Source organism: Falco biarmicus, chromosome 10 (genome assembly GCF_023638135.1).
Source record: "Falco biarmicus isolate bFalBia1 chromosome 10, bFalBia1.pri, whole genome shotgun sequence".
Lineage (NCBI taxonomy): Eukaryota > Metazoa > Chordata > Aves > Falconiformes > Falconidae > Falco > Falco biarmicus.
In genome coordinates, this window is record NC_079297.1 from 22,310,815 (window position 1) to 22,329,285 (window position 18,471).

Genomic DNA, 18,471 nt, shown 5'->3' on the forward strand with positions numbered 1-18,471 from the left:
TTTTTTGACTTGACATGTTTGAGTGTGGCCAAATATCAGTGGAATTCATGGTCATTTTACTGACCACCCTGTTGAAAATAAATTAGTAAAAAAGCACTTCCAAAGCAGTGGAAAGCTACCTGAAGAAAAAGGACCTGGGGGTGCTGGTTGAAAGCCAGCTGGGCATGAGCCGGTAGTGTGCCCAGGTGGCCAAGGAGGCCAGCAGCGTCCTGGCTTGTATCTGCAACAGCGTGGCCAGCAGGGCCAGGGCGGGGACTGTCCCCCTGTACTCAGTGCTGCTGAGGCCTCACCTTGAACCCTGGGCTCAGCTCTGGGCCCCTCGTGCCAATGGGACATGGAGGGGCTGCAGCGTGTCCAGAGCCGGGCAGGGGGCTGGGGAAGGGGCTGGGGGGCGCGGCGGGGAGAGCTGGGGGGGGTTCAGCCTGGAGAGGAGGGGGCTTAGGGGGGGCCTGATCCTTCCCTACAGCTGCCTGGCAGGGGCTGTGGGCTGGGGGGGTCGGTGTCTGCTCCCAGGGAACAGCGACAGGACCAGAGGGAACGGCCTCAGGTGGCGCCAGGGGAGGTTCAGGTTGGGGGTCAGGGAAAATGTCTTCACTGGGAGGGTGGCCAGGCACTGGGACAGGCTGCCCGGGGGGTGGTGGTCCATGGGGGTGTTTAAAAAACATGTGGATGCGGTGCTTGGGGACATGGTTTAGTCATGGCCTTGGCAGTTCTGGGTTAACGGTTGGACTTGATCTCAAAGGTCTTTTCCAACCTAAATGATTCTATAATTCTTTGACTTCAAAAGTACAAGAAAAACTAGTATGATTTTTTTCTCTTATGCTACCCCGTGTAGCAGTCCCAGACACCTACTCATTTACAAGGTGAGCAATGATGATGCCAAGAGAGGATGGTGGCTCCCAAGGCAGTGACCAGGAGGTGCTGGGGTTTGCATTTTGGGTAGAGAACACAGCACAGAGCGAAGTGCCTTTGGTGAGCAGCTGTAAAGGATGGTTTTGCCCACCGTTTGTTTTTTCTCCTCTAGCTCCCTGTGCCAGTACCTAATCTTTGAGCAAGTAAAGGTGTCACGTTGAAGTCCCTTTGAATTTCAGTCTTCTGGAAAACTGCTGTAGGTTTAACTCTATTTGCATTGGCAGTACACCCGCTGCTGTGTTTGATCATGAAGCACAATTTACGCTTCTTGCCATAGGTTATTTAACACCCACTGAAGCTGATGCATGCATATGGGGCCAGCTACCAGCTAGTTTGGTATCAATGTGAGCACCCAGTACTTTGGGCCAAAAGGCAGAAAACCCGGAGGTTACTACATCACTACTAGGCAGTAGGAGCTGCTGTCTTGTATGCTGTCTGAAGGACATGGTCTCCCCTGGAGCTGCATTGCAGTTGCCACTGCAAACTAGGCTAATGGTGACTCTGCACTGCTGTTGGCTTGGCAAGCTGTGGAGTGCCTTGCTTTACAGAAACAAGTTCAGTGGTAGGCTTTATCTGTGATAAACTTAATGTAATACAGGAGTAGGCCTGGGTTTGGCCTATATAAATACATACAGTAAACCCTGTTGAGGAATACCGTGTTTGCTTTCTTTAATTAAAAGCTTCTCTCCCCTGTGATATGGGTGGCAGGAGTTTGCGTTTTTGGTATTGTTATATGCTTTCCTTTTATGCAAACGATGGTACAATTTATCATTATCTGCAGTGGTGTTCCTTTTGGTACTAATGGAACTATGTTTTTCGACGCTGTTTTTTGGGGTTTTTTTCCTTGACTGAAGAAGGAACAGGGGAAATCATGAGGGAGAGAAAAGCAGTGGAAGAAGCCAAAGGTACCTGCTGCTAAGGCACCCACTTTTGAAGCTCTTCCATTTCTTGGTACCGTCAAGTTGTAGAGGTCAGCTGCTTAGTAAACAAATTGTACAGATGTTCTTAAAATATGGGTGTTTGTTGCTTATGGGTGTTGTTGAGATGGAGATGAAACAGGGATTTTCCACTTGATAGAATTGTAATCAGTTGCTTCTGAGTCAAGCTTCTCAGAATTTGAGAATTTGCTCATTCTCAAATGGGAGAAGATGAATGCTAAATAAATGATGTGCTTCTGTTTATTTAGAAATAAATAACTCAAGCTCTTCTTTTCCTTCCTGAATATGCCCACAATAGCCTCCCTGGGAGAGGAGATAACTGTTTTACTGGATAGGGGAAAATAAACTGTACCCCATGAATATGTAGGCAGTGGGTATGCATCTTGTGTAGGAGCATGGTACGAAGTTCGTGGGTACTGCTTTTTGTGGAGCTCTGCAGTGAGACTCTCCTGTTCCTCCAGCATTATCACAAAAATGACATATCCAGCAGATTCATAATTTTGGCTTTTTCTGGTTTCTATAGATCCATCAAGGAGGACATGCATCAAAAATAAAGCTCCTCTCTGCAGAGAAATTTTGTCTATTTAGGAAAGGCCTTGATATGATACAGGCTTTTATTTCAGAGGAAGAAATCTGTTAACATTTCAGAGATCTGTTCACTTTGGCAGAAGCCTCCTGAAATCAGTAGATGCTGTTTCTTTCACATATGGAATACTGAATAAGACTCTTTAACGATGGAGGTTTACCCTCGTAGACCCTAATGGCACCTTCAATTAATTTTCCTGGTAAAACCTTTATTGCAAATTCAGTAACCATTTTCCTTTTTAACAAGGTTGTCAGCCTGCAAATAATTTCAGAGACAGGATCTATTTATGGGGAATACATTATCAAAATATGATCCATCTAAGATTTATTTTCCTTGTGTTAACTTTGTTTGAGTAGGAGGGAGTCTGCAATCAAGGTTTATAACTGCTCATTCTGTGGTACTGGTGAGTGTCATCCCCTGTCCCCTCCCTCCCCAATAGTTTTGATGCTGAAGGGTCTAAACTACAGTGGAAGACTAGATCCCAGAACCCATAAAATGTATAACAAAGCATAAGCACCAGAACAGGTAGTTTCATGAGAGTGTGGGCACTCAAGCTGATTGACTATTCAGTCACTGAGCTACTCCCTGCTGGGTTCTGCTGTCCATAAGGCATAGGTACAGGAGCGATGTAAAGGTTTTCCTTAATTAATCTCTACTGCTAAGGGTGTGAAGGAAAAATGTCATTGTTCAAAAAATGAGCAACAGTGAATGAATTTTGATAAAATGTTCTAAAAGGCTTCAGCTAGAGGCAGAACTATTAGAGAAAATAGTTCAAATAAGTGAAGTTTGGTAAAATTGCTAGCAATTGAAACTGAGTTCCTATTTTTAGAGGTATTGAGCGTTCTTAAAATTCAGAGTAGTGCTATCAGTACTGCTTATAATACTCTTTTTCTAGCAGTTAAGGAAAGTAGCCCTTAGACAAACACTTTTATTTTGTAACTGTGTTCTGAGATTTGTGGTTTTGATGTTCTTACTTCCTGCAAGCCTACAATGCAGGAATTAGAGGGTTTGTAGAAGAATCATCTCGAGAACAGCAGGATAATTCTGGCACTCTTCCTTGGCGTTTTCTTTTCTTGCATAAAAATATAAGAATGAACCCCCTCCCTGAAATCCACCAAAGCCTGAGCAACAAAGACAAGCACAGTTTGTATTGCAGAAGACTTCTCAGCTTCGGCAAAAGTTGAAAAGAAGACTTGAATTCTTTCCTTCTGTAGTCATTGCCCAGCTTCTTCCTGAGCTTCATCCTCTGACACCCACCTAATGCCTGGGTGACTCCTCACGTAGCGGGCACTATGGAGTCCCTTCTCACAGGAACATCCTGTAGTACCGCAGTTCCTCAGGGTGTCTCTGTACAAATTTTTTTGAAATTTTTTTTTCAGGTTACTGATTTGTGACTTGTAAAGGATAGGAGAATTTCAAAATGCTTGACAAGTGCGTGCTAGCACATTTGGGTACAGGTATAGGGGGTGTGTTTTGATACGGATATGTAGGAAGGAATTGAAAGATGGCGAGTTTTGACCGATGGCAGGCATTCCCCGTCTTTACCTCCCAGATGTGAATGGCATGTTTGGCTGTGCCCATAGGTGTCTAGATCTGGCCGCTACACTGACATAACATGGTTTTTGCACTAACAGGAAAGTCTTTTACACTTACCAGCCCTGTCTCAGAAGCCTTTCTCTGTTAGTAATCTTAAAATGGAAGAAACCACCACCTTACTGTGCAGGCTTAGAAACAGGATTTAACGTAAGAAGCAGACATTTCACATGAGTAAGTTGATAGTATTGGTTACGGTGGCAAAGTAAGTATGAGAGAGCTGTAAATGAAGCCCTCTTACCTGCCTATCCCTATCGGCTCTAACAACTTTCAATGGACACGCATATTTGTTATGAATAATAAAAGTGGGGGGGTTTATATCCTTTATGACTTCTTTTATTTTAAGAGTCCTGTGTAATTCTTTCCCAGTGCAATGTGGCATATATTGTGGATGAACTATTTGCTTTTTTGCCAGTATTTTCCTTTTTTTTGCCCTTTATATCTGCTTTGCTGCAAATTCTAGTTCTTTGGATGTCATGCAGAAATGTATTACTACCTCATGAAATTCTCTGCTTACTCTCAATTTCAAACCAGAAAAAATGTAGATGAAGAATTTAACTTGCACCTTCTCTGAGAATGCTGAGACTAGGAAAGAGCAAACATGCTTTCAAGAGCTCCAGAGGGAATCTTTTGAGTCTCATCGTGGTTTTCATATATTTTCCAGCTGTGTATTTCATACTAGTGCTTTCAACTTTCTGCACAGTTATACTTTTCTGCAAATATTTATATGCAAAAAATCACAGAATGCTGCTCTTAAACTATATTTCTCTTTTCCCCATACAGTAGAAATTGACTGGTTTCAAAATAGAGATATTTCAGAAGATTCCCATATAGGGTGCATGCACTGGTGGGCAGGCAGAATTACTGGGCGCGAATCATGCTTTCTCCACACCGCTGCCTTGTGCCAGTCACGGGAGAGCTTATGATGTTCTACTACCATCTTCTCTAAACCACTTTAGCGTTCTTCTCTCTGTGTTGTCCTCCATAAAACAGTATGGCATGCCATGAATTACGTGTTTAGAGTAAGGCAGATCCATCTATCAATTCAGTCGAGAGATATGATTATGTGCTTTTTTGCCTCTAAGTGGTTAACAATTGCAAAACATTCTTTTTAATGCTTAGTACTTTATTCACTTTATTTTTCTTTTTAGTGCGTTGGAAAATAAATCTTAAACATTTCTTCTGTTATCTAGCACTTTAAGCCTTTTCACAGCATTTGTAACGTCTCTTTGCCAACACTCCATCTGTGATTTTAGCTTGCAGGAAACACTTTGCAATTCTGTTATTAGCTTAGATGCAGAGAGCTGCTGTTTAAATATTAATTGTAAGTTCCCTCATAAGTGCAGTCAAACCCACTGAGTAATTTGTGAAGTTCAATAAATATCTAGGAGAGGGTGGGGAGTATGTTGTGGATAGGATCTGCTCTTAGTCTTAGCAAAGGTCTTACTTGAGTTAACAGTACCAAAGAGATTGTGCCCTGATGCTTGTCGTTTCCTTTCCTCTTCTTACCTCAGTTTGGCTGCTTGTACACACGTACACACAGAAAAAAAACCCAACCAACCGAAACCCCAAAAGATTAAATTGCAAGCATACTTCTTGCAGTTAGTGGACTTCCTGCTAAACCTGCTGTAAGTGAAAGAAACACCACACAGTGCTTGCAAGAAAAGATATGAGACCCATCAGTTGTTTCCAATCCTGATTATTGTGCAAATACACTTCTAAAGTACTTGTGTTTTGCTCTGTCAGGAATCACACCTCAGCAAGAGGCATTATCTTGTGGTTGAGCCCTTCTCCTCTGTTTTCAATCATGACCCTCATCCTGTTTCATTTTTTGATTCCACAAAATGTACTTTAAGCTTAAAAATAAATAAAGAAAAAAACCCTGGAAAACAGTATGGGTTTACAGACGTTTTAATAAAGTGTATTTGATAGAAGTGAGAAACAAAGTAGTTAACACCATCTGACCAGAATGGTTTCTGCGGTTCACCAGAGCATTGTAATATTCATATTGGGTATAACTGAAAGATCAGCCCCATTAAAATTGTACGATCTATTTTCCCCCCCACTCTTCTTTTTCCAGATGGTTATTAATCTTTTATTGGTGAGGTGGTTTGCCTACGGTGTAATCTGAGGTTTCTCCTCATGTTAAGTGAGTTACTTCTCTTTGGGTTTGAATTTTAATAAGTCGAATTCTGTTAATTGCCTAGAATTTAGATGTTTTTCTTAGTATCTTGCAAATGTGTGCTAAAATTAAAACAAATTAAGTGGTACCCACCTATACCTTTTCTTTTTCAGCGTTCTGTGAAGAAGGGTGCAGATATGGTGGAACTTGTGTAGCCCCTAACAAATGTGTCTGCCCTTCTGGATTCACAGGAAGTCACTGTGAGAAAGGTAAAGCTCTTTTTGAAACATGCCGCCTTCTTTCATAATGAGAAATATGATATGCTGTATTAAGAAATAATTACTTACCATTCATTCATTCTGCTTGATATTTTCTCTTCATTGAAGATCTGTGTTCCATAGCTGCCTTTTCCTAACTGAAAGCTAGTCTTAAATTAAACATGGAAAGTTTTAGACATTCAGGGGTGAATCTGCTTTTGCTTCTAGTGAACGCTTTTAGTTAATTAGAAGGGATGGCAAATGAAAAAAAATTACTCCACCTATTTCCTGTGATGCAAGCTCAAGGTTACTTTCTGCTGCTTCTGAATATATTGTGCAGATTAGACTGGAATTTGGATGCTTGCTTTTCACTTAAAGTTATTGAATCCTTAAGGTTTGATTTGTTTCTAAGTCACTGAGGCCACCGATTGTCATAGAACCATAGCCTATTCACTAGTGACAGTGGGATTGTGCCTTTTTCCTAGATTTTTTTCAAGATTTGCTTCTGACAGCTTCACAGGCCCACCTTCTGTTTGTTTCATAAAGATCTGGTTTGTTGTCTACCTTAAATGAGAAGGAAGGCATCTTACAGAATTTCATGTAGGACTCTTAACTAGATTCTTTGTACAGCAGATCTGGGATTTTATTTTGGTTGGCATTTATTGCGGTTGTATTTCACTTAACCCAATGATAGAGGTTTTTTTGCATTGCGTGTTTGTTAATAGATATTTTTCACTTGCCTTTACTGGCGGAAATAAAGTGGATTGTTAATGCAGGTTGCACTATCGAGTATGTATGAGATTATGATTGATGAAGTTTTTTTGTTTTTGTTTTTTTTAAGCATGAGGGGGGAAAAAAAAGGAAAACCAAGAAATAACTGTTAAAGGATAAGTTAAATCACTGGAGCCTCTTGTTTCCCAGAGGTTATTCAGTAATTTGTGTGTAGCAGTATCTGTTTTATACATTGCTTTTCTATTATAATACAAAGTAACTTAAGCCCAGTTGGCAACAAATCTCCTTTGAGTAGCTTCTGAAAACGGTGAAAGCTTTTTATGGATGGACTCAAATGACTGCATACTAAAATCCCTCAGTTTCCAGTTGTCAGCATTGTTTCTAATTATTTAAGAATGAACTAGGACGTTAATATTTTCATATCGTCTTGAATAAATTTGAGTACTGCATCTTTTTTGCCTATAGCCTTTGGCTTATTTGTTCTAAATAGACAAAAGCTCCCAAGCCTCCTGATGTTCAGGAGTAAGTACTGGCAATATACATGAGGAAGTAATACAAGTAGTTTCTGCCTCAGAGCCCCACCTAGCACAGCTCCCCAGCCTCCAATCCTTCCTGCTAGTTACCCTGTCCCATGTAGAATTTGCTCATTCCTTTCTAAAATGTCTATTAATCAGAGGGATGCAGGATGCCAGGGGTGTGAAAATAAGGTACCGCAGCACCAGTACCTGCACTGCCCGAGGTGCCCAGCCTACCCAGGCAGCCAGGGTCTTTAGGTCAGCTTTCAGCTCGGCTGCCTCTGTTTCTTTCACCCAAGAATCTTACAACACTCTTTTTTTCTTAGAGCTGTAAAGGGACTTTCATAACTAGAACACAGAGTTTTTAAACTTCTGAAGCGATGGTTTAAAATTGATAAATGGATGCCATAACTGTTGTTGACTCCTACGTTTTTCATGTCTTTTATATTGTTTTGATTTAAAATATGAGTTAGCACGCAGAGTAAAGGAAACATGGCAGGCATGGTACTCTCATTATATCAAGAAATTTAGAGGTAGATGTTGGAGGGAGCTAGCTCCTGTGTGTAAAATCTATATGATTTGAACCAGAAGGAGGTTTATTTTTTTTTTTTTGAAGACGTGTGGGATTTACCAGTGGCTACAAGTGAAACTAACGGTGGTAACTGAGAAATCTGATGTGCAAACTGGTTTGAGAATGAACAGGACTTTGCATATGAGAAGTTGTCACATTTTAGTTGTGTTAGAGAGTTTGAAAACTTCAGCAGATATATCTTACGTCATATGCATGTTTCAGTGGCTAAGTGCATATCAGATATCGGTGGGAACTGCTTCAGCCTTGTAAAGGTGCATGTCCTGGAAAAACTAAATGCTTGGACTAGAAAGGTGATGAACCACCTTCAAAGCAGGCTTCCCTTTGCTTACCGGCTTGCTCCTTGAAGATGTAGCACTGTCGGGGAAAAGGAGGCAGTTCAGTAAAGACTTCCCTTATAGTCTCTTAAAGGATATTTAAAGTATTCAAAAATCACGTTTGTCTGATTGATGTATATATATTTTTACCCCCTGTTGTCTGTAATGTTAGAAATAAGCACTTTGTTATATTTAACATATGGTAGCACTCCTTCAATCATTATGACATGGACTGAAGACAGTGAAAGGGTGGGAAATCACTTTAAATCAGAGCTTAAATGTACCTGGTAGACCTTTGTCTGCTGGAAGCTCATGGTGAACTGATGCATGTCAGAAGTAAAATGATGTGTTTTGGTTATGTATTCTGTTTGCCACAGTGCATTTAAAAACGTCCTTCAAACCATCAACAGGGCAACTCCTTCTGTGTTATTTGTGAGCTGAAAGGACTCGTCACCAGCTAGAACCAGTATGACCCAAACTGGCTTCAGCATCATGTAAGGGATAAAACAAACCAGTAATTAGAAATGTTGTTGAAAAGCAGGTGTGTTTACTTCTGAATATGAATCATGTTACTCATCGTTTCTGACTGCCTGGTTGAAATGATGATATTAGGTTAATTAAAAATTCAGAGGTATTTGAGAAGGGTAGGATTTATGTTGGTAATTTACTCAGGTGAAATTAAAATACACGTTTAAGGCTTATGTATGAATACATAATTCAACACACTGCTAAGAAGAATTACCTCTTGCCAGTTGCTTTGCCTGAAATGAGGAATCATTGTAACAGTTGTGGGGCTTCCTTTTCTTTTTGAAGGTGAACTGCAAATCGATATCCAGAGATACTGTCAAGAAATTCCTCCTTCCATCCATTCTTTATAATAATGCTGTTTCTTTAAGTAATTGCTTGATGCTTCTTAGAGAATTTTTGTCATTTTCTGTTTAGGATCTGCTTCTATCTTCCAATCAATTTGTTTGTTTGTTTGTTTTGTGTTTAGCCGGCCAGAGCTAAAATCAATGATCTCTGTGATCATTACCATTTGTGATCATATTTAATGCAGTTGTGATACCTGTGCTACAAAGTTTTTACCTTAGAATTTTTGCTGACGTTGCTGTAATGTTCCAGCATGTACGTGCCTGGGGGCTGAGCTGGAGATACACATCCTTAACTGTATGTAACACTGTTGGCTTAAGCCCAGGTGCACCCTTGGCAGGGATCCCTGTTAAAGGCTTCTGAGAGACATTTTGGTGTGCAGGGAGGAATGCAAACACAGTACTCTGCAAGAGTTGTTGGCAGCATGGGCTCCAATGCCCTAATATTCTGTCCAGTGATGTTTTCTCCATCTCCTGTTTTTGCAATATTAAAAAAAGAATAATCCCTTCATTCCTTGAGCTGCTTTTCTATCTCCGTGGATGAGCCACAGGTCAGTGAAGTTTTAACATTGGTTTTGTAGACAGGATTCGCCTTTATTCTGTATTTGTGGAATATTACTCACTACTGCCACTGATGAAGTGGTGAGGACGAGTTAGGCAGGACAATCTGTGATATCAAAGGCAGGAATAAACGGATGATTGAGTGCCTAGAAGCTGCAGGCATTCCTCGAATATCTACCTACATGAGGTAGAGTCCCCTGTGTGGGCCTAAGAAATACATACCAACCTCTCTACAGCTGTGGGACGGTGACCAGTGGTGGCAGAAGTTTCAGCTAGGGCAGTTAGCTACGGTATCCGTCTGTAAAATGATTACTCCGGGCAATAATCAGGACAAGGCAGAAAGGTTTGAAGCAGTGCGTTCCCAACTAGGGGCAAGTCAAGGAAAGTGCAATATTTTTTCCAAAAGATGCAGGAGGGCTTTTGATGGGGTGGGGCCTCGCCTCGAAAAGAGATTCAAAACAATTGCGCCATATCTTTGCTCCCTGGGCTCATGACAGCTGCTGAGCCGGTACGCAATGAATGGGCAATGTGTTGCTGGTAGATTAGAAGGGGGTTGTGTAGGCTGGAGCTCAGAGGGGTAAATATTTTTGTGGTAGCTGCATGTGTATTTATGGTCTTTGTAAAACGCTGGAGAGCATTTTCTCACAGAATGATAGAGTGCTGTCAAATTACTTGCTGATTGTAAACAGTCAGAAGCAAGGGTAAGACACGGCAGCAAAGTATTACAATGTGATAATTACTGGGGTTATGTTTTGGTGTAGTTTTGGACTGTGCATACAAAGGATTGTCTGATGTTGGGGTGAGACATCATTTTTCAGTATGTGCAGTGGCTGAGAAATGTGCTTTGAATCCCAATAATTATATTGCAAGTGGGGAAAAAAATAATAAAATCAACATTTGCAGTGTTACATATGGATTTTTCAGTGCAATCTTGGATTTCGCAGGTGTATAGCAAAACGTGCTTATATCGTGAAGTTGGATAAGTCATATGTATGTCATGAAAATGAGGGAGTCTTTAGCTGCTTTGTTTCATAGTAGTTGGCAGCATCTGGAGTTGTTGTCCAAGAAGCTGCATGCTTCTTTGTGTACTCATCTCTTAAATTGCTTCTTCTGGAATATATTGTCTTCTGCAGTCCTTTGGGTAAAACTCTCTACAGTCTGCATTGCTTTGGGCCCTAGAGACGGGGGGGGGGGGGGGGGGGGGGGAGAAAAAGGAAAAGTGAGAATTGTATTTGTGTGCTATTTCTTTGATTCCTGAGCTGGATAAATCTTTAGGTGTGTAGCTATCAAAGACATTTAAGTTGAGGAACCTGGTTTAAAAAAATAAGCGAATAAAAACCGAAGCAAAGTGGAGAAAGATTTTTCAGTGAGTATGCTAAGCTAAATGTCAAAACTCCCTACCTTTCTCTATCTAAGATCTTTTATAAAATAGGAAGCAAGGTTTATTTTGGGAAATGAACCAGCTGTGCAGTTGTGGGCACAAGGCTTTGCACGAGATTCTTTCTAAAGCCTCTCATTTCAAGGTGAAGCAAAGCCAGTATAGTGTAAGATAAGAGGGGTGAAGTGAATGATGCTTAGCTCATTACAGAAAACAGTGGTTGTGGTTGATATGACACTCCTGAGGGTGTGACAGATCCAGGGAAGGCAGGTGCTCCAGGTGGCTGAGGTTACCCTGCTCCATTTGCTGCCAAGCTGTTTACAGCCTTTGCCCCAGCGGTACTTATTGCAAAATGGCAAGGGGTGACATCTTAATGTGATAGAAGAAACAAAGCTGTCATTTGTAAAGATATCAGGGAATAGATCAAAGAATATCTACTAGAAAAATCTGGTTACGTTTGTCTCTGAGGATCAAGGGGACATCTGTCTGCAAATCAACAAGTAACTCCCAGTGGAAGAAAAAAGATGTTCTATCTCATACTGCCAAGCCAGAGAAAAGTGAAATTTCCCAGACCAAGAACACCATTCATCCCCCAAGCTGACCATAGCATAAGGAAACTGGGCTCACTTTTGTAGTGCTTACACTGCCTCATACACCGTAACAGTTCAGTTTTAGAAGCCAGGAAAAATACTAAGAAGATGCTGTGCTTGCAGTGTGGGTTTTTTTGCTGGTGTGTTGTGGTTTTTTTTTTCCCAAGGGATATTTTTATGTTGCTTTATTATTTATTTCTTGTGTTCAGGTGTCTGAGTCTATGTATTTTTGTTTGTTTGTAATGAAAGGAATATCTGCTATATTAATCTTTCATGTTAGCTGAGATGATATCTTGACATTCCAGGTAGCAAATGGTTCTAACACACTAATGTTTTATTATTTATATGATTTGTGGTCATATATATTGCGTTTGTGTGGCAAGGTTTTGGTAGCGGGAGGGCTACAGGGGTGGCTTCTGTGAGAAACTGCCAGAGGCTGCCCCCGTGTCCGACAGAGCCGATGCCAGCTGGCTCAGAGACAGACCCACCACTGGCCAAGGCCAAGCCCATCAGCGAAGGTGGTAGCACCTATGGGATAACGTGTTAAGTAGGGGAAAAACAAATCTAAAAGATCTGTGCCAGTGAGAGAGAGGAGGGGACCGTGTGAGAGCAACTCCGCCGCCGCCCCCCAGGCCGGTGCAGCAGGAGCAGGAGGGCTCCAGGCGCCGCAGCAGAGGTTCCCGGCAGCCCATGGGAAGCCCCCGGCGGGGCAGGCTGTGCCCCCAGCCCACGGAGGGTATCGGAGGGCAGAGCCCCACGCCGGGTCAGGGGGTGACCGACGGGGCTGTGACCCCCTGGGCAGCCCAGGCTGGGGCAGGGTCGCTGGCAGGACGCGTGACCCGGGGGGGCCCACGCCGGAGCAGGCTGGGCCTGAAGGACGGCACCCACCGGGGGGGACCCACGCCGGGGCAGGGGGTGAGGGGCTGCGGCCGGGGGAAGGGCTCACGCCGGAGGAGTGTGTAGAGGATTGTCTCCCGTGGGAGGGACCCCAGGCTGGAGCAGGGAGAGTGTGAGGAGCCCTCCCCTGAAGGGGAAGGAGTGGCAGAGACAGTGTGTGATGAGCTGACCCTAACCCCCTTTCCCCATCCTCCTGCACTGCTCTGAGGGAGGAGGGAAGAGGAAATCGGGAGTGAAGGTGAACCCTGGAAGAAAGGAGGGATGGAGGGAAGATGTTATAAGATTTAGTTTTTATTTCTCATTACCCTACTCTGATTTGATTAGTAATAAATGGAACTAATTTCCATGATTAGAGTCTGGTTTGCCTGTGACAGTAATTTGTGATCTCCCTCCTTATCCTGACCCATGAACCTTCTGTTAAATTTTCTTTCTCCTGTCCAGCTGAGGAGGAGGGTGATAGAGCAGTTTTGGTGGGTACCTGGTGTCCAGCCAGGGTCAGTCCACCACCTGATAAAATATCTCCTTCATAGTGTTCTGAATTAGAGTATTTTTTTTTTTAAGTCACAGAAACTGTGTCAGTCTTTCCCTGCCTTTGGTCCCCAAAGCTTGCACTTAGAAATTGGGCAGTACTATATTGCTTATGCTTGCTACTCTGGGTTCTTACAGTTTGAATTTCTCCATTTCTCCACTCAGATTCCCCAACCTCACCCTGACCAGTGTCTATATGCCAGAAGGACACGTCAGGTATTACTTAAGGATGTGGTTTTATTTAGACAAAAGAAAAACATGATATAGTCAGTTGACTTCTAATTTGCATTTGGATTCATGCAAACCAGTGTAATCAGGAGGTAATTTCAGTTGATCAAACTTCATAGTGCATGTAAGATCCAAACTGATTCTAAAATCTTTATTCCCTTGCCTTAAACATTAAGAAAAATACCTTTAGATGGTGTCCTGGCATGCCATCTTTCTTTGTGTTCTGGTTCCTGGATGTTCTTGGATTTAATATCTTGTGAGGACCCACTATAGAACTTACCATAGAGCTTACAGAAATAGCTGCTATGTTCTATTATTCTTTAGTTACCCCAGTAGTGAACTGAAAATACTTGGGATATTTAAAGAAATTAACTAATCTGGTTTCATGAAGTCATTGGCTTTGTGTCTTCCTTTTATTACAGAGCAATAGATTTGACTCCTTCATTTTTTCTGTTTTGCTGAAAAGCAGGCAATGAAAAAATCTAAAAAGAAAATGACAGTAAGTGCTTTGGAAATGAAGGTAAAGAGCAGGAGTCTTAGGATGAGGTTGATAGCTCCCCTGGACCTCTGGAGATAAAGAAGCAATTAACAGAAGGAGAAACTCCAAATAAAATTATACCATCTCTTTTAGATTCAGGTACCCTGCCAAAGTGTTGGATAGTAACCTGTGTTCAATCTCCTAAAGAGCTGTTAGCAATCATCTTAAAATTAGAGATGAGTGGTCCTTGTAGCAGTATGGGGTGATCCAACTGAATATATGTTAAAAATAGACTTTTTGATATGGTGAGGACTAATAAGCATAGCTTTCACAGAACCGTTTTAAATCAAAATGGCTCCTTAGTGCATTGGAATACAGTGGTTGGGTCAGTCAGGTTCCACATGAGAGACACCCTCTGCCAGAGCCAAGTTGGATTTTCAAAAGGCCCTTCACAGAACAAGGCTGCATAAACTCTGTGAACTTCAAGAAAATGTATGAGTCTAAGAGCATTGTTTAGGTGATTGTTTATGTGAGTGGTACCAGTTTGAGCATCTCTGCAAGCATCCTTCCCCTGAACATATTCTGTGAGCCCCCATGTCTCCCCATTTCCGTGACACTAGCGGCGTGTAGCAGCCAGTGGAGCCAGCCAGCCATTGTCTGGTTCAGAGTAACTTCAAGCACAAAGTGAAGAGGGAAGTAAAGCCAGACTCCTCGTGTTTCCCTGGGGCTGTGCTTGCTGCACGCCCTGGTCCTTCGTGAGCGTCCCAGCAGAGACAAGGCTCCTATGCCTTTACACCACCTGGGCACTGTCACGCAGTGACTTAACCTTTGTGATGGAGAACTTGCCTTTTGGTGGTAGAGGGATGCAGGTCAGAAGGATAAGGTGCATTTCCCTACGTTGGATGTAGGTATGCAAACAGAGGGATGTTCGTCTGGTTTGTTTCCATCACGTACCTGGAAGCTGCAGAGCACAGCGCAGCGGTGAGGGCAGTATTCATGAGCAAAAAGGAGGTGCCTGTCTTTTGTGAGAGCAAAGCGTGCTGGGGCCTCGCTTTGCCCTCCACTTAGCACCTGGAAATCACTGGGGGAGAGGTTGGTTTGTTTGTTCCTGTTTTCTTTGTTTGTTTTGGCTGCTCATACACACAGAGTGTTAAATGTTCAGTCATCCGTAAGTTCTAATTATGTACTACAAGAGGAACATCATGTTTAGAAAGAGACAGGTAAACTAAGCAGTAGTAAACTCTGAAGCTCTGAATGCAAAAGCCCCATGTTCCCTCTGAGCTACAGCCCACAGCCTACAGAGCCAGATTTTGTGCAAAAGGCTTGCTCGAGCTGTTGCTTTGGCCCTTCCATGAAGTGCTCAGTCCCTGACTTCGCGTTCATCGGTTCATCACCAGGGGCATCTCCCACACCTTCTGTGCGGTCCTATCTGCTGCAGTGTCCTCTTGGGTTCTTAGGACCCAGGCAATGAGATTTAAATTTGTTTCAAGTGGCAGAATCACTGTCGAATACGTTAAGGAAAACAAAGAACCCCAAAGAACTCAAAAATGCGAGCAAATACTTATGTTTGAGCAAAAAGATACATTAATACATTAATGGATTTTCCATTTTGCAACTGAGAAGTTTCTGTTTATGAAACATTTTTTGTGATGTGAGCTGTACAGAAAAGACAGTTGCTTTAAAGTACCTACTTCATGATGAACTAACTACAAACCATGTCTCATTTTACTGTGGTTAATTAAAAAACCCCAAGTAGTCTGCTTTGAATGCAGTGCAGTAACCAGTAACGCTAATTTTATAACCTAGTTTGTCGGGACATTCTGACCCCCTTTTTTGGTTCTTCCAGGCAGATGCCTACGACCATGAAAAACATATTAATTCTAAGGAGAATGGTAGTCGACTAACTAAATATTAAATAAAACCTGCCTCAGTCTGTCCTACTACGGGCAGTATTTAGGGGACAGTACTGTGTTTAATAAGCTCTTTGCCACCTTACTTTTTCTTATTAATAGCCTGCTCTGGAGTGGAGAACCAACCATGAATGTTTAAATTTGCTGATAACCTAGAAATAAAACTCTGAGATGTGCAGAGCAGGTGCAGAGAGTTTTTTTTTTTAAGACAGAAGTTCTCTGCCTCAGTGGGAATTTCACCTGAGTGGAAGCCTTACAATCTGGTGCAATTGAATAAAGTGAAATGAAAAACAAATGGCTCTAGTGAAATAAAAGAGCATTTAGAGTGGGGGTTTTATGTGGAACAAGCTGTGTTAGTTGCAGTTACTGATGATAAATATGCCATTTTTAACTCCTTGATCTATGGTACAAATCTAACTAGCTAATCTAGGAGCAAGATCCCATTCAAACTGGGCAGAGAATTCAGTTCCATTAGAAAATAAGTACAAGTGAGAATTTTACTCTCTAGAGCCACGTTTCTGCTGAAGTTTAGTACAGTAAATGCGGGCATACTTCGTGAGTGTTCTCATTGAAGTTAATCGAGGTGTAATGAGAGAAAGCATGCCTCAGTCATCAGAACCAGCATCAGCATACAATTTCTTTTGAGAAATAATGTGAAGAGTTAAAGGAATAGAGCAAAACATGGCTGATGTTGTAGAGGTTATTGTGTATTTAAATCTGACAACACATCAGTTTCCCTACATTTGTTCATTTTTAATTTAAGATATTTTTTTTTCTGAAAAATTATGGTACGAGAAGATTGCTTTAAGCTGGTGGAACTAATGCAACAGGAAAACCCCCCAAAATGCAACCAGCGAGATCTTTTCCCATGTTGATAGAAATTGATCACCACAAAAGCAATAGCCACCTCTACTTGCTTTTATTGGGCTGACATTTAGAGGAAGAGGTCATGTCCCCATCCATGTAATCCTCAGAAGGCAAATAAAATGGCATAAATCACTTTCTCATGTGACTTACGTAGATTGCAGCTTATGTTCAATGAGGATAACTAATCCAATTATTTTGCTTTAGGAGTCAGGGTGAAAATGTGACTTAAACCCTCACTGAAGGGAGTGTCTTCCTTTCTTTATTCACTGAGGTAGCCCCTGTAACATCTAAAATTGTGTTGAATTTCAGTCCTTTGGGATATCTGTTTTTGTAAGAGTAGCACCCATGGTTTTCTAGTCTGCTCTTGAAAGACTGCAGAATCGGGTTGTTCTACAATACCACAGCAAAGAAAAGCCTGCAACAGAAGGCGGTGGCTCTTTGCAAATTCTACTAAATTGGTATCAGTGTGTGGACTCAAGAAAACAAGTTTTTCTTTAGGATTGTACTCATGTATGTACAGAGGAGAAATTAAATATCAGAAGTTTTGCTGATTAGGAACTTTACATAATCTTTTTTCCTCCCTCCCAAAGCTTTTTCTGTGTTAGGTGAAACGGGTTTATTGTCTGCGGTCTGTTTGATAGTGATGTATCAGTTCTGCTGCAGAAAGTACATGATGTACCCAAAACCTCCCCTTCACTGTGGACTTTTTGCAAATGATCCAGAATATTATGCCTGATAAAATATCAAAAAAATCAATGGCGTAATACCTGTTGGGTGTGAAGAGGGGTCTATGAATCTGTCTCCTAGAGCGTGTGGCATTAAAACCTACTAAAGATTCAGAGCTCACTAACTCACAGTGCAAATTCTTGTTGCTTTTGTTAGGCTTTTGTTCATGTGTGTGGTCCCCAGAGAAAGAATATGCAAGATGTTAAAATAATACTGTGCTTAATGTAAGGTACATGTGAAGCATAAAAGTAGCTTGAATTGTTCTGGGTGAATGTTTTCTTTGCTAGCTCCCTTATGATTGAAGTAGCTTTAAAGTAACAGTCATGCTCAACCTGAAGGAACTATTGTGTCAAAGTTATTCTCAAACTTTTTATAATGTTATGATAAAAATCTGTGCAGTCCTTCACATTTGCAGAAATAGAATTCTTCCTAAATACATCAATCATTTTTTTTTTTGCTTTTAAAAAAGAGAACCTCTGATTTAGCAACTCAGGCAGTTCAATAGTTCGAGTTTTCTACTACTTACGTTGTGTAACAACTGAATTATTTCTTTCAACGTGTAATATCTACTAAGTAGATCAGTCATTTCAGAGACAAACATAAATGGTGGAGCTTTTATGTGAAAGAGTGAAATCCCCTTTCTTATTTGATTTTTTTTTTTTTTTCTTTTTCTGAAGAGACATTCTCTGTATGCTAGCAATCTAATCTTTGGAATGGTACTCATTTATCTTTTGAATGAGACATGAAATAAAAGCCCTAAACACTTCTGGTCATTAAAGATCCAGTTGAACCTGTATCCTATTTCAGCTCAGGTAATTACATTCTGCCTTCTTTAGCAATGTCAGTCAGAGAAATTTCTTACTTGAAGTAGCCGTCTG

At 41.5% G+C, this 18,471-nt stretch overlaps 1 protein-coding gene across 4 annotated transcripts in view; it reads left to right on the plus strand.

Annotated features, from left to right (window-relative positions):
• Positions 1–18,471, plus strand: part of NELL1 (neural EGFL like 1) — a 292,061-nt gene that overhangs the window by 215,148 nt on the left and 58,442 nt on the right. For all 4 annotated transcript variants that reach the window (XM_056354990.1, XM_056354987.1, XM_056354989.1 and 1 more), the window contains one exon: positions 6,325–6,420. In XM_056354990.1, coding sequence (XP_056210965.1) covers positions 6,325–6,420 — 96 coding nt within the window. The remainder of the gene's footprint in view (positions 1–6,324; positions 6,421–18,471) is intronic.